This window comes from Salmo salar, chromosome ssa18, assembly GCF_905237065.1.
Source record: "Salmo salar chromosome ssa18, Ssal_v3.1, whole genome shotgun sequence".
NCBI classification, from domain to species: Eukaryota; Metazoa; Chordata; class Actinopteri; order Salmoniformes; family Salmonidae; genus Salmo; species Salmo salar.
In genome coordinates this window covers 61133548-61159760 of record NC_059459.1, presented here as the reverse complement: position 1 = coordinate 61159760, position 26213 = coordinate 61133548, and the positions used below count along the sequence as shown (strand labels likewise).

The window sequence follows — 26213 nt, the reverse complement described above, 5'->3', positions numbered from 1 at the left end:
GACACTCTAGGATTCTTCTTAACCTCATTGAGCACTCTGCACTGTGCTCTTGCAGTCATCTTTGCAGGACGGCAACAGTGCTGAACTTTCTCCATTTATAGATAATTTGTCTTACCGTGGACTGATAAACATCAAGGCTTTTAAAGATACTTTTGAAACCCTTTCCAGCTTTATGCAAGACAACAATTCTTAATTAGGTCCAGGTTCAATTAGGTCTTCTGAGACCTTTTTTTGTTCAAGGCATGGTTCACTCAGGCAATGCTTCTTGTGAATAGCGTTTTTAATAGAGCAGGGCAGCTCTAACCAACATCTCCAATCTCGTCTCATTGATTGGACTCCAGGTTAGCTGAGTCCTGACTTCATTAGCCTAGGGGTTCACATTCTTTTCCCAACATACACTGTGAATGTTTAAATTATGTATTCAATGTAGACAAGAAAAATACAATAATGTGTGTTATTAGTTTAAGTACAATGTTTTGTCTACTGTTGTGACTTGGACGAAGGTCAGACACAATTGTATGTCCAATTTATACAGAAATCCAGGTAATTCCAAAGGATTAGCATACTTTTTCTTGCCACTAAGTATTCTGACCCTTAACTCAGTAATTTGGTGAAGCACCTTTGGCAGCAATTACAGCCTCGAGTCTTCTTGGGTATGACGCTACATGCTTGGCACACCTGTATTTTGGGAGTTACCCCCATTCATCTGTGCAGATCCTCTCAAGCTCTGTCAGTTTGGATGGGGAGCATCGCTACACAGCTATTTCCACTGATGTTCGATCAGGTTAAAGTCCAGGCTCTGGCTGGACCAATCAAGGACATTCAGAGACTTGTCCCGAAGCCACTCCTGCATTGTCTTAACTGTGTGCTTAGGGTTGTTGTCCTATTGGAAGGTGAACCTTCATCCTAGTCCGAGGTCCTGAGTGCTCTGGAGCAGGTTTTCATCAAGGATCTCTCTGTACTTTTCTCTGTTCATCTTTCCCTCGTGTCCCAGTCCCTGCCGTTGAAAAACATCCCCACAGTGTGATGCTGCCACCACCATGCTTCACCATAGGGATGGTCTCAGGTTACCTCCAGACATGACGCTTGGCATTCAAGCCAAAGAGTTCAATATTGGTTTCATCAGACCAGAGAATGTTATTTCTCATGGTCAGAGTTCTTTAGGTGCCTTTTGGCAAACTCCATGCGGGCTGTCATATGTCTTTTACTGAGGAGTGTCTTCCGTCCGGCCACTCTACCATAAAGGCCTAATTGATGGAGTGCTGCTGAGATGGTTGTCCTTCTGGAAGGTTCTCCCATCTCCACAGAGGAACTCTAGAGCTCTGTCAGAGTGACCATCGGATTCTTGGTCACCTCCCTGACCAAGGCCCTTCTCCCCCGATTGCTCAGTTTGGCTGGGCGGCCAACTCTAGGAAGAGTCTTGGTGGTTCCAAACTTCTTCCATTTAAGAATGATGGAAGCGTCTGTTGATGGGGACCTTCAATGCTGCAGAAATGTTTTGGTACCCTTCCCAGATCTGTGCCTCGACACAATCCGGTCTCGGAGCTCTATGGACAATTCCTTCGACCTCTTGGCTTGGTTTTGGCTCTGACATGCACTGTCAACTGTGGAACCTTGTATAGACAGGTGTGTGCCTTTCCAAATCATGTCCAATCAATTACATTTTCCACAGGTGTACTCCAATCAAGTTGTAGAAACATCTCAAAGATGATCAATGGAAACGGGATGCACCTGAGCTCAATTTCGAGTCTCATAGCAAAGGGTCTGAATACTTAAGTAAATAAGGTTTTTAAATTTTAAAATAAATTTGCAAGAATTTCTAAAAATCTGTTTTCGCTTTATCATTATGAGGTATTGTGTGTATTTTGATGAGAAAAATAATTGAATAAATTTTAGAATAAGGCTGTAACATAACAAAATGTGGGTAAAAGTCAAGGGATCTGAATATTTTCCGAAGGCACTGTATACAGTATACTGCAATTGGTTAAGCAGCACACAAAAACGTTTTTGATTAGCAAGATCAGGCCGGGGCTCATTGTTGGAATATCCATTACAGTGTGTAAAGCAGCCTAGTTTTATTTACACCATCCCAGCAGCTATCTTTGAAAAATAACTTTGTTCTGTGCTTCTCCGAGCATGCACTTCATAGACAATAGGCTATGGATCATTTGATTGAGACCACACTAAATAGCCTATAGGCACACTTGATATTGATATACACAACTCTCCGAGTTGGGCATCTCCGGCGCGGCCCACGCTTGGATTGCGTCCTACCTGACAGGTCGCTCCTACCAGGTGGCGTGGCGAGAATCTGTCTCCGCACCATGCGCTCTCACCACTGGTGTCCCCCAGGGCTCTGTTCTAGGCCCTCTCCTATTCTCGCTATACACCAAGTCACTTGGCTCTGTCATATCCTCACATGGTCTCTCCTATCATTGCTATGCAGACGACACACAATTAATCTTCTCCTTTCCCCCTTCTGATAACCAGGCGGCGAATCGCATCTCTGCATGTCTGTCAGACATATCAGTGTGGATGACGGATTACCAGCTCAAGCTGAACCTCGGCAAGACGGAGCTGCTCTTCCTCCCGGGGAAGGACTGCCCGTTCCATGATCTCGCCATCACGGTTGACAACTCCCTTGTGTCCTCCTCCCAGAGTGCTAAGAACCTTGGCGTGATCCTGGACAACACCCTGTCGTTCTCCACTAACATCAAGGCGGTGACCCGATCCTGTAGGTTCATGCTCTACAACATTCGCAGAGTACGACCCTGCCTCACACAGGAAGCGGCGCAGGTCCTAATCCAGGCACTTGTCATCTCCCGTCTGGATTACTGCAACTCGCTGTTGGCTGGGCTCCCTGCCTGTGCCATTAAACCCCTACAACTCATCCAGAACGCCGCAGCCCGTCTGGTGTTCAACCTTCCCAAGTTCTCTCACGTCACCCCGGCTCCTCCGCTCTCTCCACTGGCTTCCAGTTGAAGCTCGCATCCGCTACAATACCATGGTGATTGCCTACGGAGCTGTGAAGGGAACGGCACCTCCATACCTTCAGGCTCTGATCAGGCCCTACACCCAAACAAGGGCACTGCGTTCATCCACCACTGGCCTGCTGGCCCCCCTACCTCTGAGGAAGCACAGTTCCCGCTCAGCCCAGTCAAAACTGTTCGCTGCTCTGGCACCCCAATGGTGGAACAAGCTCCCTCACGACGCCAGGACAGCGGAGTCAATCACCACCTTCCGGAGACACCTGAAACCCCACCTCTTTAAGGAATACCTAGGATAGGATAAAGTAATCCTTCTAACCCCCCCCCTTAAAAGATTTAGATGCACTATTGTAAAGTGGTTGTTCCACTGGATATCATAAGGTGAATGCACCATTTTGTAAGTCGCTCTGGATAAGAGCGTCTGCTAAATGACTTAAATGTAAATGTAAATATTGCGCGCCCAGTGGAGAATCAGAGGTGAGGGGCGGCAACGGGCACTTATGTCAATCTGATATATAGCCTAATTAGCAACTCATTCTAAAATACTGAGAAATAGAGACGTTTCATCAATTACAAATTACATGACCCACCCCTGGACTAGATAAAAAAATACTAAACCCTCCCCTTGACTGAAATTGAAAAAGCATGACCCTACCCCCTTTTCCTCCAGATACCCATTCTGTACATTTCTATCCATCCCTAAGTGTCTGTCACAGCGCTAAAGTTGAAGGTATCATTTGGTAGGCACAAGCAAATTAACATTCAGTACAGAAGTGTTAAAAAAAACATGAGAAATAGTAGTTGATTCATTTTAACAGGCTTTTTTCTGATGCATTCAAATTTTCCAAGATCAGAATTTGAGTGCATAAAATCAGAAATCATAGAACCAAATTACTACCCTCATGCAATAATGATCGATTTAAATACATTAGGAGGTAAGGTTGAAGAACAGATTGACATAAGTCACTTTTTTGCAACACTTTATCATTAGGGAACTTGTTTTCCAGAGACATATTCAGTAAGAAGAAAATGTTTTGAGATGGAATGAAACAGGTACTACCTGAACTTGCCTAAATATCAGACTTACTATGGTTACGCCATGGATAATCAGTCTGAAAAAAGTTGCTGTTAAAAATATGTAATAGTCTCTACAAACTAGGTTACTTTACCGGTTGTCCGTGCTGTTGGTCCTTTTGCTGGAAGGTAGTGGAGATTAAAATGTCCATAGGAAAGTATTGTTTAACCGACTTTTTGCTGCGCCGGTAGGTTCTGTCGCTTGTTTTTTCCACCTCCTGACGTATTTCACATGATGTACAATGTGAACAATAGGCAAATGTAACCGAACGTAGTCGACCAAAGCCTGTTCCCTGCAATCAGCTGGAAGTGCTTGTGAAATTTGTTTGGGACAACATTCAGTCTGTGCTTCGGTTAAGCTCGGCCATTGTTGACATATTGTGCAAGTCACATGCGAATTGCGTCAGCATTGAAAATACAAACCGATATAGACCAGCGTACTGAAAGTCGGGTTAATAATGCTACTCCGTGGGTATTTTGTCTCAGACGACCTCTTACATAAAGGACAAAATCAGCGGACAACAGGTAAAGTACGTTCAAATTAAGTTTATTCAACATTCTGACTTGTGATGGGACTGTTCACAAAAAGTGAGCCTTCATGTTAGAGACGAGAGAGGAGTCTTCCACTCTTGGATTTGTAGAGGCTATACCTGAACTTGTCCAAAAATAACTTGTTTTTCATTGCAGGCTTTTCTGTGCCCTACTTAACTTGACCCATGTGTTTAGGAGATAATTAGCAAGCTGAACAAAATCATTGGTCAAAAAAGATCAAGTTAGGTACACAAACAAGTTATTATCCTAGACTTTCCTTAATCATATGGACATCAGACATATTCCCATGGGTACATTTACATGGATATATAAGTAATTGCCAATTAAGTCCAGACAAGTGAAATGCACAGAATACTGCAGATACTACCTTGCTTGTGTCCACATTGGTAAAAGCAATCTTTTAGATAGACGAGGACAAAATAGTAGGGTTTTTGGAACCACCTGTGAGTGAGTGAGATTGGGGAAGGTGAGGCCCCATCTGCAGCCCAGCATGCTCTGTGCCTGCCCACATTTGGGGCCAATCAGGGCTCTAATCAGAGAGAGCAGCAGCCAATCAGTCTTCATTATGCAAAGAAACCAAACACAGACCCCATCCAGAAGCAACCTCTATCCAGAAACAACAGCTAGACTCTTAACACACTTGTAGGTGGTTTGATTCCTGGCCATTCGAATTGGGTTGAACAGTCAAATCTGATTTTCCCTCATGTGGTTTTTAGACTTAATTGGCATATATTGTTGCTTGCTAGCTTGTTGCCAGTTTGACAAGAACATGTAGTAGGTAACTAGTTTGTTTAAACACATTAGTTAAAGCTAAACAGCTACCACTTGTTTTGAAAGTTGGATCATCTTATCCTTAAAAGTGTTTGAACATTCAAAACAACTGGGAAAGGTCCATGGCCACATAACTTCTGAGAAGTACCACCAATCAGCCTACACCACTGTGCACACACCTGTCATTACTATGACAACCAGCAAATGACTGCTGTCTGAACACACAAATCCGATTTGGTCACTTGTAACTTGCTGTTTAGACAGTCAGTATTCCAAAATAGATTTTAAAAACAAAACTGATTTGAGCAGTGTGAAGGCCTGCAGTGTGAACAAGTCTCGAGAGGATTGGATAGATACAAAGTGAAATAGGTTATAGCTCCACCTTGCCTTCTGACAGGCCGAGTGGAATTATCGGCATATTGCTACACCTGTCCAATCCTCCCAGATCTCTGCAATCGCCTAGAAAGTTGGGGCTAGGGGTTGTTTCTGGAGAGGGCAATATATTTACAAAACCAAAGGTGACAGAGATCAGATTTGCTTGTATAACTTCATCCCAATGATCCTCTTTATAAGACAGTGATCAATATATATTACATACCCAAGAAGACTGTAAATTCACCCCAAGAGTTAGCTTCTGCTTAATACTGAACATCTGACTATCCCTTTGTACACTGACTACCATATTATATAAATAAAATCAAACATACCAGTGTAAACTACAAAATAGTGCTTCGAAACATGAATGGAAACATGTCGACAGGAAACATCTCAAAACAGGGAAATACACACGTAGGGTCACATAAAATACATTTAGAAGCAGCATAATCTTGTGACAAGATGGTCATTTCTCCTATGCGTAGACTCATTATAAGTAACACCAGCCTGTGTGCTTCTAAGGATACTTTTCACTGTCCAGACTCATCAAATTCAATGTGGAGGGCATTGTCTCATTCTAGTTGAACAGTCCTCAGATAGTATATACATATATATTTTTAAATGGTACAATGTTAAGTCTATATTTTATCCGGGTCCTGTGAGAGCAAAGGATGGACCATGGTGGGTGGAAAACCTTGGAATTTGTAGCCTACTTTAGCAACGCTTGCTTGTCACTATTCATCACAAACGCTCACCTTTCAAACTCATTGTTGTCCATCTGTTCAAAGGCAGTGGCAAAATCTAACACATCCGGGTTTCCTGTACTGCAGATAAACACTGACTGCGGCACAGCTGTTAAGATCGAGGCATCTTTGTTCACAGGTTTGAAGAGTTCAATTTACTCAATCAAACCACAAAACTCAAATTGAAAACGTAAGAATGGAAACATCAAGGCTTTTTTTTGCAAAGTTATTCCAGAATGTTTCATACCATTACATCTATACTGTATTTGTTGTGTGACAATACTTCCATACGTTTGCCTGAACAGCGTACAGTTGATAGAATAAAGTCTGTTGATAGTCCGGTCCAGAGCTCTCCACGTCAGCCACAAGTTAAATGACGTTATCAAAGAGCTGCATCGATCTCATGATGTTCTCATCCTGGTGGACAAAGATACTTTTTAAAGATATGTTGCTACTTCACTGACAACTCTTATGTGAATACCAGAGGTACTAAATACTGCATTATGCAAAACATATGATGCGATTGCAGAAAAGAAGGCAGAAATAACTCACATTTTGGCAGCAGTCAATAAACTCGTCTATGGTTACAACTCCATCCTTGTTTTTATCCATCTTCTGTTGGTCAGGAAGGGCAGAGATGTTGAGAATCAAACACAATATAATGTAACAGTATAGACAGAAATAAATTGAAAAGATGGTAAATTGGTCATTTCATTCCACACAACAAATGTCACTGTACTTTAGGGTTATTTGTATCTAAATATGACAAGCATTGGACTACGGGTCCATACAATAAATGCTGCTAATGGGGAATATAATATGCACATTTTGGCAACAATATACGGAACTTAAAAATAAAAACCATACCTGAAAAAATATCTCCACGTGTTGCCGAGGTGTATCGTCTTTGAGTAGGGGATATGTGCATTTCCCCATCATGTCATAGATGGCCTTCATGATGTCAAGCATTTCCTTTAAAACGGAGAGTTAAGATAACGGATATGTTGACAAGTACATTATGCAATACCCGACTTTCAGGGTATCATACTATGAAACATTGACAAAGTAGGGGATCGTTCTTTTTTTACATATCATTAGACTGGTTGTCCAGTATTCAAAAGACGTCATGCTTTGTATCTACATACAGAAGGTCATCACTCATACAACACTTTACAATTATTAGGTCAGTATGGTTATCCCTTCTATTCATATTTAAAGAAATCTATATATGATTCACACTGTTCAGTCATCTACCATATCAACATCACCGTGACAGCAAGTTGTGACATTAATGGTAAGTACCTCCTTAGTAATATAGCCATCCTTATTAATATCATACAGATTAAAGGCCCAGTTGAGCTTCTCCTGGACTGAGCCTCGGAGCAGGATAGAGAGGCCCATTACAAAGTCCTGCAGTAGAAACACAACCCATTAGACCTTTGCACTTCAACAAACACAATACAATTGTACCAAGTATATCTCAAACATCAGCTAAACCTGAATGGATTGATATGATATTGGTACATCCAACATACACAAAAGTATATTCATGTGTAAAGAATGAACTTGAATTAATTACCATATCTAAGTGAATTAAGTATCTAGTCTAAAAGACATAATGCATTCATCGGTATGATACTTCCAAACAATATTCTTCCCAAAAAGCAACAATTGAACAAAGAGAACATTATATCCTTGTAGCGCTGAAACTTAAATAATAAGGAATGCATATGATTTGATTTGTAGAGTTTTTTTAGGATCCCTATGAAATAGGCTTGAGGGTTATCCAGTACTCTAGGACAGAAGGTCCCAGTGTTTATTAACACCAGATAACTAGGGTGTAGAGCAATGACAACATGTCTGTTGTAATATGTAAGCCTATACTCTTCATTAATGTTAATTATATGTATGCTGGGGGGGATTTCTATATATATATATACACTGCTCAAAAAAATAAAGGGAACACTTAAACAACACAATGTAACTCCAAGTCAATCACACTTCTGTGAAATCAAACTGTCCACTTAGGAAGCAACACTGATTGACAATACATTTCACATGCTGTTGTGCAAATGGAATAGACAACAGGTGGAAATAATAGGCAATAAGCAAGACACCCCCAATAAAGGAGTGGTTCTGCAGGTGGGGACCACAGACCCCTTCTCAGTTCCTATGCTTCCTGGCTGATGTTTTGGTCACTTTTGAATGCTGGCGGTGCTTTCACTCTAGTGGTAGCATGAGACGGAGTCTACAACCCACACAAGTGGCTCAGGTAGTGCAGCTCATCCAGGATGGCACATCAATGCGAGCTGTGGCAAGAAGGTTTGCTGTGTCTGTCAGCGTAGTGTCCAGAGCATGGAGGCGCTACCAGGAGACAGGCCAGTACATCAGGAGACGTGGAGGAGGCCGTAGGAGGGCAACAACCCAGCAGCAGGACCGCTACCGCCGCCTTTGTGCAAGGAGGAGCAGGAGAAGCACTGCCAGAGCCATGCAAAATGACCTCCAGCAGGCCACAAATGTGCATGTGTCTGCTCAAACAGTCAGAAACAGACTCCATGAGGGTGGTATGAGGGCCCGACGTCCACAGGTGGGGGTTGTGCTTACAGCCCAACACCATGCAGGACGTTTGGCATTTGCCAGAGAACACCAAGATTGGCAAATTCGCCACTGGCGCCCTGTGCTCTTCACAGATGAAAGCAGGTTCACACTGAGCACATGTGACAGACGTGACAGAGTCTGGAGACGCCGTGGAGAACGTTCCGTTGCCTGCAACATCCAGCATGACCGGTTTGGTGGTGGGTCAGTCATGGTGTGGGGTGGCATTTCTTTGGGGGGCGCACAGCCCTCCATGTGCTCGCCAGAGGTAGCCTGACTGCCATTAGGTACCTAGATGAGATCCTCAGACCCCTTGTGAGACCATATGCTGGTGCGGTTGGCCCTGGGTTCCTCCTAATGCAAGACAATGCTAGACCTCATGTGGCTGGAGTGTGTCAGCAGTTCCTGCAAGAGGAAGGCATTGATGCTATGGACTGGCCTGCCCGTTCCCCAGACCTGAATCCAATTGAGCACATCTGGGACATCATGTCTCGCTCCATCCACCAACGCCACGTTGCACCACAGACTGTCCAGGAGTTGGCGGATGCTTTAGTCCAGGTCTGGGAGGAGATCCCTCAGGAGACCATCCGCCACCTCATCAGGAGCATGCCCAGGCGTTGTAGGAAGGTCATGCAGGCACGTGGAGGCCACACACACTACTGAGCCTCATTTTTTACTTGTTTTAAGGACATTACATCAAAGTTGGATCATCCTGTAGTGTGGTTTTCCACTTTAATTTTGAGTATGACTCCAAATCCAGACCTCCATGGGTTGAAAAATTGGATTTCCATTGATTATTTGTGTGTGATTTTGTGTCAGCACATTCAACTATGTAAAGAAAAAAGTATTTAATAAGATTATTTCATTAATTCAGATCTAGGATGTGTTATTTTAGTGTTCCCTTTTATTTTTTGGGGCAGTGTATATACACACATACACACACATGGAAATCCCCCCCCCAGCATATATATATATATATATATATATATATATGACACACACACACAAAGTAAAACGTTTACATACACCTTAGCCAAATACATTTAAACTCAGTTTTTCACAATTCCTGACATTTAATTCTAGTAAAAAATTCCCTGTTTTAGATCTGTTAGGATCACCACTGATGCTGCCACCCCCATGCTTCACGGTTGGGATGTGGTTCTTCGGCTTGCAAGCCTCCCCCTTTTTCCTCCAAACATAATGATGGTCATTATGGCCAAACAGTTCTATTTTTGTTTCATCAGACCAGAGGACATTTCTCCAAAAAGTATGATCTTTGTCCCCATGTGCAGTTGCAAACCGTAGTCTGGCTTTTCTATGGCGGTTTTGGAGCAGTGGCTTCTTCCTTGCTGAGCGGCCTTTCAGGTTATTTCAATATAGGACTCGTTTTACTGTGGATATAGATACTTTTGTACCTGTTTTCTCCAGCATCTTCACAAGGTCCTTTGTTGTTGTTCTGGGATTGATTTGCACTCTTCGCACCAAAGTACATTCATCTCTAGGAGACAGAACGCTCCTTCCTGAGCGGTATGACGGCTGCGTGGTCCCATGGTGTTTATACTTGCGTACTATTGTTTGTACAGATGAACATGGTACCTTCAGGCATTTGGAAATTGCTCCCAAGGATGAACCAGATTTGTGGAGGTCTACAAATTTTTTTCTGAGGTCTTGGTTGATTTCTTTTGATTTTCCCATGATGTCAAGCAAAGAGGCAGTGAGTTGGAAGGTAGGCCTTGAAATACATCCACAGGTACACCTCCAATTGACTCAAATTGTCAATTATCCTATCAGAAGCTTCTGAAGCCATGACATCATTTTCTGGAATTTTCCAAGCTGTTTAAAAGCACTGTCAACTTAGTGTATGTAAACTGCTGACCCACAGGAATTGTGATAGTGAATTATAAGTGAAATAATCTGTCTGTAAACAATTGTTGAAAAATTACTTGTGACATGCACAAGGTAGATGTCCTAACCAACTTGCCAAAACTATAGTTTGTTAAGAGGAAAGTTGTGGAGTGGTTGAAAAACGAGTTTTAATGACTCCAACCTAAGTGTATGTAAACTTCCCACTTCAACTGTATATAGTTTCAACATTATCTCGGGTCTTGTGGGTAAAGCTCAAGCTATGGAAAAGTTTTATCAACTTCTGTCAAATGCTCCTAGGTCAATGGGGTAGATAACTGGATTAGGACTGAGAAGACCAACTGAGTATCTCATCAGAGACTGATATACTGTATATAAGGAATCTCCACAACTGTATATTCTATATTAAAACGTGTAATGTTAAAGAAACTGAGATATATAAATGGAACATTCCTGGTTAAATAAAGGTTAAATAAAAACTTTAAAAAATGTATGGACTAGTGTCTGTCAATCCTTTTCCTGGAGACCTGCGGGGTGTTCAGGCTTTTGTTCTTGCCCAGCATTAACACACCTGCATCAACTTTGACACTATAGAACCAAATCTCTAATGTAAAATGTATCAATGCCATTATACTTTAGAGAGCCACGTCAGTCAGTGATGAACGGTCAACGACACACTTGCTTACCTCAAAACTCACAGATCCATCTTTATCCGTGTCAAACGCGTTGAACAGAAAATGTGCATATGTCGAAGCGTCTGAAACGAGAGACACAGTCTCGGTCAAACATTGTGATGACAAGTCACAACCTTCATTTACACGGACAGTACATGCTGACAGCGGTTCCAACTAGACATTTTCAACTGTGGTGTTTTTTCTCCTTTGGTCAACATAAAAGCCATCATTAGTTTGTTTCCCAAAGCAGAGTAAGAATAAGATATTTTTTTAGAGTTGTTTTAATTTGATAGTTTTCCCAGTAGCAGGCCTTTAAGCAAGATGTGTTATCGCTCCCTTTCAAAGTTGGATCTTCACATGTTTTAGTTGCAACTCTCAGGCAATCCTAAAATATTTTCAAGCAGCATAACAGAACTAAGTGTCTGTGTCTGTGCCTGCGTGAGCTCTCAAATCTTGGCCTGTTTGCGACTGACTGACAGCGTGTGTGTGTTTGCTGTAAAGATGAGAGATAAAATAAAAATGTGCTGAGTTTCTTTGGTTGAGCCGTATGGGCTAATGCAGATGACATTCCATCAAACGCAAGAAACCCAGGGGGACTAGCAGAAAAGGCTGCCCCAGTCAGTGTAACGAATAAACGGAGCACAAAAGAACAAGCGATATAACGACATTACAATGTTACATTGCTTCTTAAAAGGAAATCCATCATTGTACAGTGGACAATAAGACACATACTGTAGATCTATTACCTACAGTATGAAGACAATATTGCTTCATGTACTGGTTGAGGAGAACGTATCTGTGTGACTTTGGCTGCAGTCCAGCACTGTCATATACAGTTTATATAGAACAATTATATTTTTTATAGGTTTCTAACGTACTATAGGCACCTGTACTTTATCATTGTGAAAGAAATGAAGATGTGTGTTTTGCAGAGGTAGACAAGTCTGCCCATATCCCTGGCGTTTACACAGAGTTTGGTCTCTCTTGCTGTAATGCAAGAGACCTCCAGAGGCATATATTTTGAGCTATATTTAGCTACGGCCACATCATATAAAAGTGATTTGGGGGACACATTCTCCAGTGTCTTTCGATAAACAGAAGAAATATGTTTTATTTATTTTTGGGTGAGATATAGTGCCTTATAGGGGCCTTAAAAAAAACAATGTATGAATTAGAAAATGGGAGAACCTCGAAGTAGAAGAACATGACACATGACTTTACCTTTGGGCTTTGTGAGCTGAATTAACTGAATATCGATGTGCCACAGAAAGTTCAGGTGCTTATTTCCAAGAACCCAAACCCCTCTCTTTCCAGTTATACCAATTCCAATGACCCAATTCCACCGGATAATCAAAAGCAAAAGCACACCTTGGCCGTACACATTTTGTCCATCCAAATGCAAAAATCCATAATAAAAATTGACTTAGCATTTTACACTTGCTTTTTCAAGTCAGCATGAAAAGAAAACAAATCTGTCTTCATTTCCACTTTGCATGTCATGTGATATTCATTCATTCTGCTCCCGAAGCGGTCCCCGACCAGGGTTGTGTTCAGTAGACAAAAAACAGAAAGCGTTTGAAACAGGAAAAAGATGACCATAACCGTTGGACAAGTTTAAGCAGTAATTTTCAGTTTCAAAGTATTTTTGTGCTTATAGAACACAACTCCGTGGTAAACATTTCAGCCTAAAGCAGCATGGTTCATGGGAGCCATTCATCAAGCAGAACAATTCTCACCAGATCTGTCAACATACCTCCCTGTGGAAAGAACTGGGAGTAGATGTCTTTGAAGGTGTCTTCATTGACCACACCACTCGGGCACTCCTGCAAGGAAAAGGGAATATCATTCCATAATTCATTAAAGGTTTCTCAATTAAAACGTGTTTTTGAAAAAGGCACATTGATGTGATCACAGGGTCTTTGCTTCAGACGCACACTGTATTTTTAATTTGCCTCTGACATGGCCAACTCCATGCTGCAAGACTTGAAAAAAGTTACATTTTGTACTACTTAGAAAAAGACCGCTGTAGCCTTTCAAGTTTTAAAGTTTATTCGTTACGTGTAAAACAGTACAATGAAATTCTTACCTTGCAGTGATAAAATAGAATAAAACATTTAAGACTAAAAAAACAACAGAAAGTATATACAGGTCAGTGCCAGTACTTATTCAATGTGCAGGGGTACTGGAGTGGTTGAGTTGGGTTTATACGTAAAAAGTGACTGGTAGTAGGACATACACGTAAACAGTAGCATACCACCCTGCATCCCACTGCTGGCTTGCTTCTGAAGCTAAGCAGGGTTGGTCACTGGATGGGAGACCAGATGCTGCAGGAAGTGGTGTTCGAGGGCCTGTAGGAGGCACCATTTCCCAATTCACGAGGGCAGTGATTGGGGACATTGCCCTGTGTAGGGTGCCGTCTTTTGAGTGGAACGTTAAATGGGTGTCCTGACTCTCTGCGGCCACTAAAAATCTGATGACACTTAATGTAAGAGTAGGAGGTGTTAACCCCAGTGTCCTGGCTAAATTCCTAATCTGGCCCTAACACCATCACTTAATCATCCCCAGCTTACAATTGGCTCATTCATCCCTGTAACTATTCCCCAGGTTGTTGCTGTGAATGTGTTCCAGTCAATTTACCTGGGAAAAAAAGGGGGTGACTAGTAGTAGGATTATATACATATTAATGGTAATATATACACATGTGAACAGGAGTAAGTGTGACCAGTTCCAGGATAAATGTTAATAGAAATCAATGGACAGTGGTGTAATAAATCTAATCAATGATCATTTTAGTTGGAGGGTGGTGTTCAATCCCAGGGTCCAGAGCTTGGTGAGAAACTTGGTAGGGCACTATGGTGTTGAACACTTAGCTGTAGTCGATAAACGGCCTTCTCTCATAGGTATTCCTCTTGTTCAGGTGGGAGAGGGCAGTGTAGATCTGTTGGGGTGGTATGCAAATTGGTGTGGGTGTCTGGGATGATTGAGGTGATGTGTTCCATGACCAGCCTTTCAAAGCACTTCATGATTACAGATGTTAGTACTATGGGGCGATAGTCATTGTTGCAGGTAGCCTTACAGTTCTTAGGAACAGGAATGGTGGTGGTCAGCTTGAGATTGGGGATTACAGACTGGGACAAGGAGAGGTTTACAATGACCGGGAAGTGCATGCGCTGCTGGTCTGCACATGCTCTGAGAAAGCGCCCTGGAATACCGTCTGGTCCCATGGCCTCGCGAGTGTTGACCAGATTAAAAATCTTACTCACGTCACATCAGTCCTCTGGGATGGCAGGGGGCCCTCAAGCCTGGCTGGGTGTTGTTTTAAAGCGTGCATAAAATGCATTGAGTTCGTCTGGGAGACAGCATTGTTTCATAGATCACAGCTAGGTCTACCTTTATAATTTGTATTGGTCTGTAGCCCCTGCCACATGCTTCGGAGCCGGTGTAATAGGATTTCCCCTTGTTTCTATATTGTCGTTTTGCCTGTTTGATGGCTCTGCCAAGGTAGGACTTCTTGTACACGGTCGTGTCCTTAGCCAAACCCTCGGATTTGGCTGCGAAAGCCCTGTGTGCAGTAACTCTATCCTTTAGCTTAGGGCGTACCTCTATGTTAATACAGGGCTTGTAGGGGGACAATGTCGGCGATGCATTTCTTGATGAAGCCCAAGACGGAGGTGGTTAGCTAGTCGATGCTATCCGCAGAGTCCAGAATCAGATTCCAGTCAGCGCTAGCAAAGCAGCCCTGCAACATAGCGTCTGACTCGGAAGGACCATTTCTCTACAGATCGGGTCGCGGGTACTTCCTGGAAACAAGAGTATAGAGACATGATCTGATTTGCCAAAGGGGGGACGAGGGAGGGCCTTGTATGTTTAGTTGTGGGTTGAGTAACAGTGGTCTTTATCGCCCCTAGTGGCGAAGGAGACGTGCTGATAAAAGTTGGGCCTCACGTGTCTTACTGACGCAGAAATAACTCAGTAAAATCTTTGAAATTGTTGCACGTTGTTTATATTTTTGTTCAGTATACTTTTCTTGATTTACTGATAATAGGACTCAGTGCTAGAGGCGTCACTACAGACCCTGGTTCTACAGACAATTGGCCGGGGTAGGCCGTCATTGTAAATAAGAATTTGTTCTTAACTGACTTGACTAGTTAAATAAAGGTAAAATAAATAAAAAAAACAACTAGAGGGCTAAGGGGATTTATTTCCAAAACCTTCCCATGGAACTGTGAAGAGCTTCAACCAGATACCACTTAGCCAGTCAAAACAGTGAGATGGGTACAATTAAACCATAAAACAGTAAGAGGCGTTCATGAGTGGAACCCATTAGGAAATGTGTTTCAGGCAAATACTCTGGCATTCAGTGGGGAGCGGTTTTCACCTAACAGCACAGAACTACAGTATATCAGATGCATTAGGCTGGCCATTATCAACCAAAAGTGTGGAGAAAAGTGTGTACAGTCCACAATCGCCAAAAGGAAATAGGGATATGAAAGGGTTTTTTAAAATGGTGAAGTCATTTTGAGAAGAAAATAGGGTTTGTGGGGCCTCTTATCAAATGTGCAGAGGGCGTCTTCCTCAAGTCCAGAGCTATACATGTATCTGCCCTTGTCAGCACAATGGAAATCTGTACAATTATATTATCATAAAGGCCTAACCTCTGGAGCTATTGTCAAGGCAATCTAGCTTTTGTTTCTTACAAGCTAGAAAAACTGTGCTCAATTTCTGTGTAGATATCCACCAAGGATACCTTTTAAAGAGATCAATGCTTGACATGAATAATTGTTACCTTTCGTTCTCGTCTGTAAACAATGAGCAGCAGCATACAATTGAACTTTTATCTCGTCTCTGTACAAGAAGACAGAACTAGAATATCAATATTTTATTTACACATACAAAATATCATTCTGATAATGTAAATATATTGCTTGTGTCTCATTTCGTAATCTAAAGGACATGAATGGATTCCCAGTTCAAGATGTCATATGTCTTTAACCCCTAGAGTCGATGTCGGCACCCCCACGGAAATCCCATAAAAAAAGCGTCCGAACGATGATGAATACGATGGTGTTCTACGTTTTGCTCTACGACCCCCACAAGCGTTACGGGACTCGTCTGAAGTCGGTCCCGCCAATCTGCCAACTTCTGACTGTAGCATCCGAACAGATCGGGCTACACACTAATGACACCTCTATGGAAAGATGACTCTCGAACACGTACAGTTGAAGTCGGAAGTTTACATACACCTTAGCCAAATACATTTAAACTCATTTAAAGTAGATGGCCTAACCGACTTGCCAAAACTATAGTTTGTTAACAAGAAATTTGTGGAGTGGTTGAAAAACAAGTTTTAATGACTCTAACCTAAGTGTATGTAAACTTCCGACTTCAACTGTATATGTTGGTTGTTTTACAAGACTAGTCCGAAGGTAGCCCGGTACCAGTTAAACAAGTGAATGGAAGTATATATGGAAGAAGTTTAGTGCCTAAAAAAGGGGTTAAATACAGTATGTGTTAAAAAATATATTCATAAGTTCCTGATTCTTTTTGTGTGTGTGTGTGTGTGTGAATATATATCTCAGCAAAAAATGAAACGTCCTCTCACTGTCAACTGTGTTTATTTCCAGCAAACTTAACATGTGTAAATATTTGTAAGAACATAACAAGATTCAACAACAGACAAACTGAACAGTTCCACAGACATGTGACTAACAGAAATTGAATAATGTGTCCCTGAACAGGGGGGTCAAATTCAAAAGTAACAGTCAGTATCTGGTGTTGCCACCAACTGCATTAAGTACTGCAGTGCATCTCCTCCTCATGGACTGCACCAGATTTGCCAGTTCTTGCTGTGAGATGTTACCCCACTCTTCCACCAAGGCACCTGCAAGTTCCCGGACATTTCTGGGGGGAGTGGCCTTAGCCATCACCCTCCGATCCAACAGGTCCCAGACGTGCTCAATGGGATTGAGATCTGGACTCTTCGCTGGCAGAACACTGACATTCCTTGCAGGAAATCATGCACAGAACGGGCAGTATGGCTGGTGGCATTGCCATGCTGGAGGGTCATGTCAGGATGAGCTTCTCTCAGCCTATTGCGGACAGTCTGAGCACTGATGGAGAGATTGTGCGTTCCTGGTGTAACTCCTGTACCTGTCCCGCAGGTGTGAGGTTAGGATGTACCGATCCTGTGCAGGTTTTGTTACACGTGCTCTGCCACTACGAGGATGATCTGCTGTCCGTCCTGTCTCCCTGTAGCGCTGTCTTAGGCCTCTCACAGTACAGACATTGCAATTTATTGCCCTGGTCACATCTGCAGCCCTCATGCCTCCTTGCAGCATGCCTAAAGCACGCTCACGCAGATGAGCAGGGACCCTGGGCATCTTTCTTTTGGTGTTTTTCAGAGTCAGTAGAAAGGCCTCTTTCGTGTCCTAAGTTTTCATAGCTGTGACCTTAATTGCCTACCGTCTGTAAGCTGTTAGTGTCTTATTAACGACCGTTCCACAGGTGCATGTTCATGAATTGTTTATGGTTCATTGAACAAGCATGGGCAACCTTGTTTAAACCCGTTAAAATGAAGATCTGTGAAGTTATTTGGATTTTTACGAATTATCGTTGAAATACAGGGTCCTGAAAAAGGGACGTTTCTTTTTTTGCTGAGTTTATTTATCTCAGATATAGGATAGACTAGGCTTTAGCGGTATACCATATATACCCTATAGTGAGGTATTTGGAAAAAGCCACAGCAAGGTTTTTCAATACTGTCAAAAATACTGTAACTCATTTCCTTTTCTATTTCCTGCATTTTTTGGGGGTATTTTTTCCACTTATGTTCTCATAATAGGTCAATGAATAGACGTTTTTAGAGCTGGAATGCTTGGAGGAAAACATACACAGTGGCATGTTACATCAACATAGCATCTAGCAGTCGCTAGGCCCCGCAGTTGCGGCTGAACAATTTGTTTGTGGGTTTAACTCTGCCTGTAAACACGCTGGATGATTCAGAATCCATTGAAGAGCTTGAACGATTCATTGACGAGAGATACTTACGAACTCTTAGAAACATGTCGCTGGCTTCGGAGGACTCAAGCATTGTTAAGGACAACCAACCCAATCAACAAAACAAACCAAAACCAGGTTGGCCAATGGGTATCAACGATGGAACCAAACCATCCCCTAGTAAGAGGGCGAGTGGGGAGAGGTTTACTGATATGGATGTTGACTTGTTAAAATCCATCAATGAAAGGCTTGCCAAACTTGATATCTTGGATATATTACGAGAGGACATCAATGCATTATGTGCTAGTCTAGAATTCAGCCAACGTCAGATTGATGATCTAAGGAAAGAGAACACGGTGCTGAAAGATACTGTAGACTCTATTCATAGCAAGGTGGAGGTGGTAGAAAGGGAGAACAAACAACTTAAAGAAACCTTGCTTGATGTACAGTGTCGATCAATGCGGGACAATCTAATATTTTCAGGGATACCGGAGAATGACAACAGCAGAGGCTGTGAGGACACAGTCCGAGACTTTATGTCAACTCAACTAAAACTGCCCACTGATGTTGTGCATAATGTCACTTTCTCCAGTCTCCATAGAATAGGTAAGGCCTCTGGAAATAGGCCACGGGCTATTATTGCATGTTTTGACAAATTTAAGCAAAAGGAAATGACGAAGAACATGGGCAGAGAACTCAGAAACACTGATCTTGGAATGAATGATCACTTCCCCACCGAGATCAATGAAAGGAGAAAAAAACTATATCCCATCATGAAGGAAAAACGTTGCCTGAATCAACGAGTCTCCATGGTGATGGATAAACTTTATATCAACGGGCAATTGTATCGGGACTCTAGAGTAACTCCCTGGCTATTTTAATTTAATGTTCAAATTTGAGTTTGTGTGTTGTAGTGTATCATGACAACTTCAACTATAACGAATACATGCTCTATTGATCTTCACTTGATAAGGAAAGAGTTGCATATAGCTCAGGTTGATGTATGTAGCCTTCCTAACAAAATACATGAGGTCTTTAACTTGGTCAACATAAGTAATATTCATATTTTGGCTTTGACCGAAACGCATATAGATGCATCTGTAAATGATGGGCAAATTAACATTCATGGATATAGTCTACTTAGAAGGGACAGGAATGGTGTGGGTGTAGCACTGTACATTCAGAATCATATACCTTTTAAGAGGAGGGATGACCTTAATGTATGTCAAGTAGAGGCACTATGGGCTCAGGTACATCTGCCTCACCAGGCAGCCATATTGGTGGGATCTGTGTATAGACCTCCTAGCTCTAAGGTGTCCTATTTGGATGACTTATGTACTGGGTTTGACCAGGCCACAGATAGCAACAGAGATGTATTTATCTTGGGTGATTTTAATATAAATTGGAAGGATCACAATAATTCGAATAGAACAAAATTGATGAGATATGCCAAGAACTGTGGTTTGAAACAAATGGTTAATGATACTACTAGATCATCAATTAAGTTGGGTCATCGTTCAAACACATGCATTGATCTGGTTTTCTGTAATATACCATTGCAATGCTTAAAAGCCAGATCAATGCCAGTGGGCTGGACAGACCATAATATTGTGACCATAACCATGAACACCAAGGTTCCAAAGAAACCCCCTAGGATTGTGGTCAAGAGAAATTTTAAAACATTTAATCATGCGCTATTTCAAAATGATTTGGCTGCTGTACCCTGGGAGCTGATTTATGTAGAGAATGATTTAAATCACGCTACAGAATGTTTTATTGATTTGCTCACTGAGGTAATGGACCATCATGCCCTATAAGAAAGAGTACAGTTGGTGCTTGTCCATCTCCATGGATTGATGATGATCTGGGTGAGGCTTTTTCTCAAAGCCAAGTCAAAATTAGAAATTGATGAATAGAATTATAGAACATTGCGTAATTATGCAGTTAAATTTAATCGAAAGAAAAAAAAGTTATTTTACAACAATGCTTTTATTGATTGTAAAAATTATTCTAAAAAGGTATGGAACACAGTTAAGGGCTTACTTGGTACATCTATCTCATCATGCCCAACTCGTGTGGAGGTTGACGGGAGAATAATAACAAAACCAGTTGATATTGCCAATCATTTAGCAGATTTTTTTACAAAGAAAATTAATTTACTGAGCAACAATGTAAACATACATTCTTCCAAACAAGCTATTGTCAAATGGATTGATGATCATATTATGAGCAACAAGATCTGCTCTTTTAGTCTGCAAACGGTGTCAGTGGAGGAGGTGTTAAACCTATTGAAGTCATTACCTGATGGGAAATCTACAGGTTATGATCTTTTGGACAATTTTTTGCTTCGCTGTGCTGCTCCCCAGATTGCAGTTCCACTGAGATACATATTTAATTGGTCACTGGAAAAGGGGATGTTTGCAAATGTATGGAAGCATGCGAAACTGTGTCCTATTCCGAAAGACTGCAAAGAACCCATTACTCCTGCCAATAGTCGACCAATTAGTCTACTCCCTACACTCAGTAAGATATTGGAGGGTATTGTGAGTACACAAATACGGGAGTACATGGAAAATAATGATCTGATTACAGCCAATCAGCATGCTTATCGCAAAAACCATTCCACTACCACTGCATTGGTTGACATGACTGACTAGTGGCTCAATGCTATGGATAATGGCAAGTTTGTGGGTGTATTATTTTTAGATTTCAGTGCAGCATTTGATTTAGTGGATCATGAAATAATTTTGACAAAATTAATGCATTATGGTTTTAAGGAGGTAGCATTGAATTGGGTACAGTCATATCTAACTGACAGGAAACAGTCCACCTATATCAATGGTTCATTTTCTTCCCCTCATGTATTAAACTGTGGAATACCGCAGGGCAGCTGCCTTGGGCCACTTCTTTATTTAATATATACCAACGACCTTCCCTATGCCTTAGCTGAAACTCAAGCTACTATGTTTGCAGATGATACTACAATTTATGCAGCAAGACAATCGGTTCAACAGGTACAGCTTACAAGGAGATTTGGAGAATATCAGGGAGTGGGTTTGCCAGAACAAACTTGTTTTAAACACTAGGAAAAGGCCAAAACAGCATGAGATACAATTAAGTATGGGAGGAGTACAAATTGAAGAAGTGGCAGAAACCAAACTATTGGGAGTGCAGCTAGACAACTGCTTATCATGGTCGCCTCAAATAACTAATCTATGTAAAAAAATAAAAATATGAAAACAGCATGCATAATCAGAAGGATAGCTAAATATTTACCAGGAAAAATTCTTAAGCAAATAACACAAGCATTAATTGAGAGTCAGGTGAACTACTCTTCTGTGGTCTGGGGAAATGCATCATCAAGTGAAGTTAGGAGGCTGCAGATTGCACAGAACAAAGCAGCAAGGATTGTTTTACGGTGGAGATATGGTTCTTCTGTTGCAGTCATGCGCAATGTTCTTGGTTGGTCATCAATTGACAAAATAATTGAAAAAAACATTCTTATTTTATTTCGTAATATACATCATTTAAAATGGCCAAGTTCTATTCACAACGGTAATCAGTTGGTAAGAGACAGACATTCCGTAAATACTAGGAATAGATTGTCCACCATCTATGTGTTATCCAGACAGAAAAGAGAAACAGGCAAAAGAACATTTCAATTTAGAGCAATAAATAAATTGAATAAATTAACTGAGCAAACCAGAAACCTTTCAATATATAAATTTAAACATTATTTTAAAACAATTTAAATATAATACACAGAAGTGTTGTGGGATTACAGTAGATGAACAATCAATATTTTTTAGATTGAGTATTTATTTGGTTCATTATGTTAGTATATTATGTATGTTTGTAATAGTGTGTTATATGTGAAAATGTGTTCGTATATAAATTGTATTTTAATGTTTAAGGACTCTTGGAAGATTAGTCCAAATGGGGACTAAAAGAGATCCAAATAAAATCAAATCAAAAACGTTAACTTGAAAATGTGAATATTTGTAGCTACTTTTTATGTAAATACCTGTAGTCAACTTGTGCCATACATAAGAAGCTAAAGAACATTGCATTCTTCATTTCACCTGTCACATTATTATGTAGCATTTCACCTGTCACATTATTATGTAGCTTCCAGTCACGTGATGTTTGTTTACAAACACACAGCGACACTGGAGCCTTGTGACTCACTTACTGTCGTGCAGCATACTACAGGTGATCTAATTACAGTATGGAATTCACAACTAAATGTTTGCCAGCTAGATATCTTAGAACTATTAAGTGAAGTGTCTAAAATGTGCTAAATACTTTGCTAATATAGTACCTAGTTAGCTATCTTGTTAAGTGGTGGGCTTCTTCCAAAATCAAGCATTTGCTTAGTAACAGCACAGAATCCCCTCCTGGATCAAGACCCTTGCAGGCTAATATTTGTTTTGTGCGTGTAACAAACTGTGTCGCGTTTTTAAGTTACTTCATTGATTAGGTCAGAAACTACAAATTGTTCTCAATGTGCTCATTAGCATTACGTTAGCATTCTCTATGACGATTCCTTAGTACTTGTTAGCATTTTGTTAGCATTCTGGTAAGTGACGTTTTTTGGGCTTTGAATATTAGTACTTGACTGCAGGTATTTATAAGTAAACTTATGCACTAGGTAATATATAAAATAGATCGCGTTCATCATTTCTCCCGTTAGATTTTTCATTATGAAACTTTTTCAATATGAAGCTTACCGGTACTCGCCACCCCTCATTTCCCAAAACAGCGGTTTTAGCCAGTCATGTGTGTTTGTTTACAAAGAAGCACAACATGCAAAATGGGAGCTTCATAAAATGAGTCACTCCTGCAGCGCAACTTAAGTGAGGTGATCAAGTTACACTTGTATGAAATTCATTACTAATTAGTAAGTTAACTATCTAAGATGTGCCAAGCTGAGTTGCTAATGTTATCTAAACTAGCAAGATCAAGCTTCTTAGTAATAGCTGCAGAGACAATCCCCTCCTGGATTAAGACACATTCTTCTTTACAAAATGTTATGCTGTTTTCAAATGAAACACAATAACTTGCTTGTTAAAGCTCTTAGAATTGATTTGTTTGAAAATCCACAGTTATTTTATCGTTATGAATACTGAGGTAGCACCGGTCATTGCTACGGTGGCCATGAGGTGCAATACCCCAAAACAATAAGAAATTGGATAGAAATAAAATTAACTTGACAAACTAAATGAACGTGTCATAAACTGAAAGAACCTGACGTGAACACAACAAAGTTGGCACAAACAAAATATAAATTGGCCACAACAGGTCACTTAGAACATTTATAGAACTCACCCATGCATGCAAAACTGTATAAAATCTAAGGGAGACAGCGAAGGGTGGTAATTGTGTGGGTGAGGGCCAACTACATAAACAAGGCTGGTAGGTGGCACCCTCAGACTTTAAGGGCTGCATCGACTTGTCAAGTGGCAAATCACATCAACACCAGCAGGCATTCGATCAGCTGTGTGGCACATGAGTTTGTGTTTAGATCGTTGATTATAGCTCCCATGTATTATGGCACTCTTAATAGGCCATGGGATACTCAAAAAAAGGTGTGACAGAAACATATTTGTTTCTATCAAATGCAAAACCAAACCTTCCCACACATTAGATACATTTGTTACCACACACAGATGTACTAGAGAGCTTTGTACCTAAACAAAAAGGTTTCTGCTCTACAGACAAAGTTTGACGTAGACAATATTTATCTTGGAGCCTTTGTTGTTCTGCAAAGCTACAGTACTGCTAATTAAAATTATGTTTTGTGTTCTTGTCAACCCCCCCACCTCTTGTTCACGCTGCATGAGGCCATATCGAGTAATTACACTCAGAAGGGTTACAGTATGTTGAGACATTAAACCACTTCCCTTAGTTCACCTCTATTGTCTGCTAGTCAAAATAGAGTGGAAATACAGTTTGTTCACACTATCCTCAAAAACCCAGGAACTGTTGGGACATTAGATGTCAACACTAATTGGACATAGTGACTAAATGTGAAAGTAATGAAGAATTTGTTCCAAACCAAAAAACGTCCTACCTCTGCCCTTTATACAGTGCAGTAACTTGCCCCAGCACATTTGAGGAGACCATATAGGTGAAAGTATATATGCGATTCAATAACATTGCTTAATGTATCCAGTCAATCCAACGTGATGACGACAAGTCAACAAGGACAGGGAGAATGTAGGAAGTTTTCGGTTTGGAATCCAGCCAATTGACCCAAATTTAAGCACCCGAACAATAACATCTTTACTTCAGGTCACACAACATGCCACACTTTGTTGCATGTGTTGCTTTTCATGGCGAACATACATCTAAAATGGTTAAGAGATACATTTAGAGCAGAGGGTTTGTATAAGCGAAGACAGGTCAAGTGGGCAAGCCTGCTGAAAGAGACAACTAAAATATTTTCTATCGATTCCATCAAAAAGCTAGGCTCAAGAACCTGCAAAAAACTGCCAACTTCACTTTTCGCTCTTCTTCCATCTTTAAGTTTTTATTTCAAATCTATAAAGATCAGCGTTTTGCAACGGAGTAGGACATTACCCTATTACATTTCAGGAGGTGAGGTCGAGTTCATTTCTCTCCCGGGGACATATCTTCTGGGGAAATCTCATGGGGACACTTGTATTTCAGACTTTGATTCTCAGATGTTTGCTACACTGTGTCCCTTGCTGCTTCTTCTTTGTTCTTTAATAAACCCATTTTAATATCCTGTCAGGAGTAGCTTAGGTCAAGAAGTCCCTCACTTTAACTGAAAAGCAGGCTAGGAAACAAAGTTTGAACTAAGTCGGTCACAGGTTTTTATTTTGGCTGTTTCGTGACATGATTCAGTGAAAAGTGAAGTGTAAGGGAGCTGTGAAGGGTGTTGTGGGGTTAACCTCTGACCTCTCTGTGGATTGTCTTACTTGTGATAGAAGGTACTAGGTAAACACTGATTATACTGTACGTAAGCATGATCTATTCCTGGCTTTGAAAGTACTGTGGTGGAAATTCTTGATCACACTTTCAGGCTGTCACTGTAATAAATACAGCATATTTTACAAATGCATAGTCATGGATATTACAGTAATTCTAATGTACCTCAGATATTTGGTAATTTGAAAATGCCATTCAATGAAAGTGCAATTTCAATTAGGGTTTTGCATGGTCATGATACTGTACCACAGGTCATCTCTGAGGCCATGGTCATTATTGTGGACACAGCACAGTGATTACAAACATGTTTCTATCAAATGCAAAACCAAACCTTCCCACACATTATATAATTTTGTTACCCCACATTTTGAGAGATGTACAACAGAGAGAGTACTAGAGAGCTGAATCAACTTCAAACCTATTCCTTTTATACCTAAACAAATCAAGGTTTCTGCTGTACAGACACAAAGTTCAACATAGACAATGTTTCTTTGAAGCCTTTGTTGTTCTGCAAAGCTACTGCTAATTAAAACGTTTGTGTTCTTGTCACACCCCCCCCCACACACTTTTTGTTCACGCTGCATGAGGCAATGGAGGAATTACACTGAGAATGGTTACAGTACGTTGAG

At 41.0% G+C, this 26213-nt stretch overlaps 1 protein-coding gene across 1 annotated transcript in view; it reads right to left on the bottom strand.

Annotated features, from left to right (window-relative positions):
• Positions 1 to 4592: 4592 nt before the first annotated feature.
• Positions 4593 to 26213, bottom strand: part of LOC106577616 (Kv channel-interacting protein 4) — a 210419-nt gene continuing 188798 nt past the window's right edge. Inside the window, exons 3-8 of the mRNA XM_014155831.2 lie at positions 13388 to 13457; positions 11647 to 11717; positions 7805 to 7912; positions 7370 to 7474; positions 7055 to 7117; positions 4593 to 6919 (exon numbers count right to left, since the gene is read on the bottom strand). Coding sequence (XP_014011306.1) covers positions 6872 to 6919; positions 7055 to 7117; positions 7370 to 7474; positions 7805 to 7912; positions 11647 to 11717; positions 13388 to 13457 — 465 coding nt within the window. The 3' untranslated portion in view covers positions 4593 to 6871. The remainder of the gene's footprint in view (positions 6920 to 7054; positions 7118 to 7369; positions 7475 to 7804; positions 7913 to 11646; positions 11718 to 13387; positions 13458 to 26213) is intronic.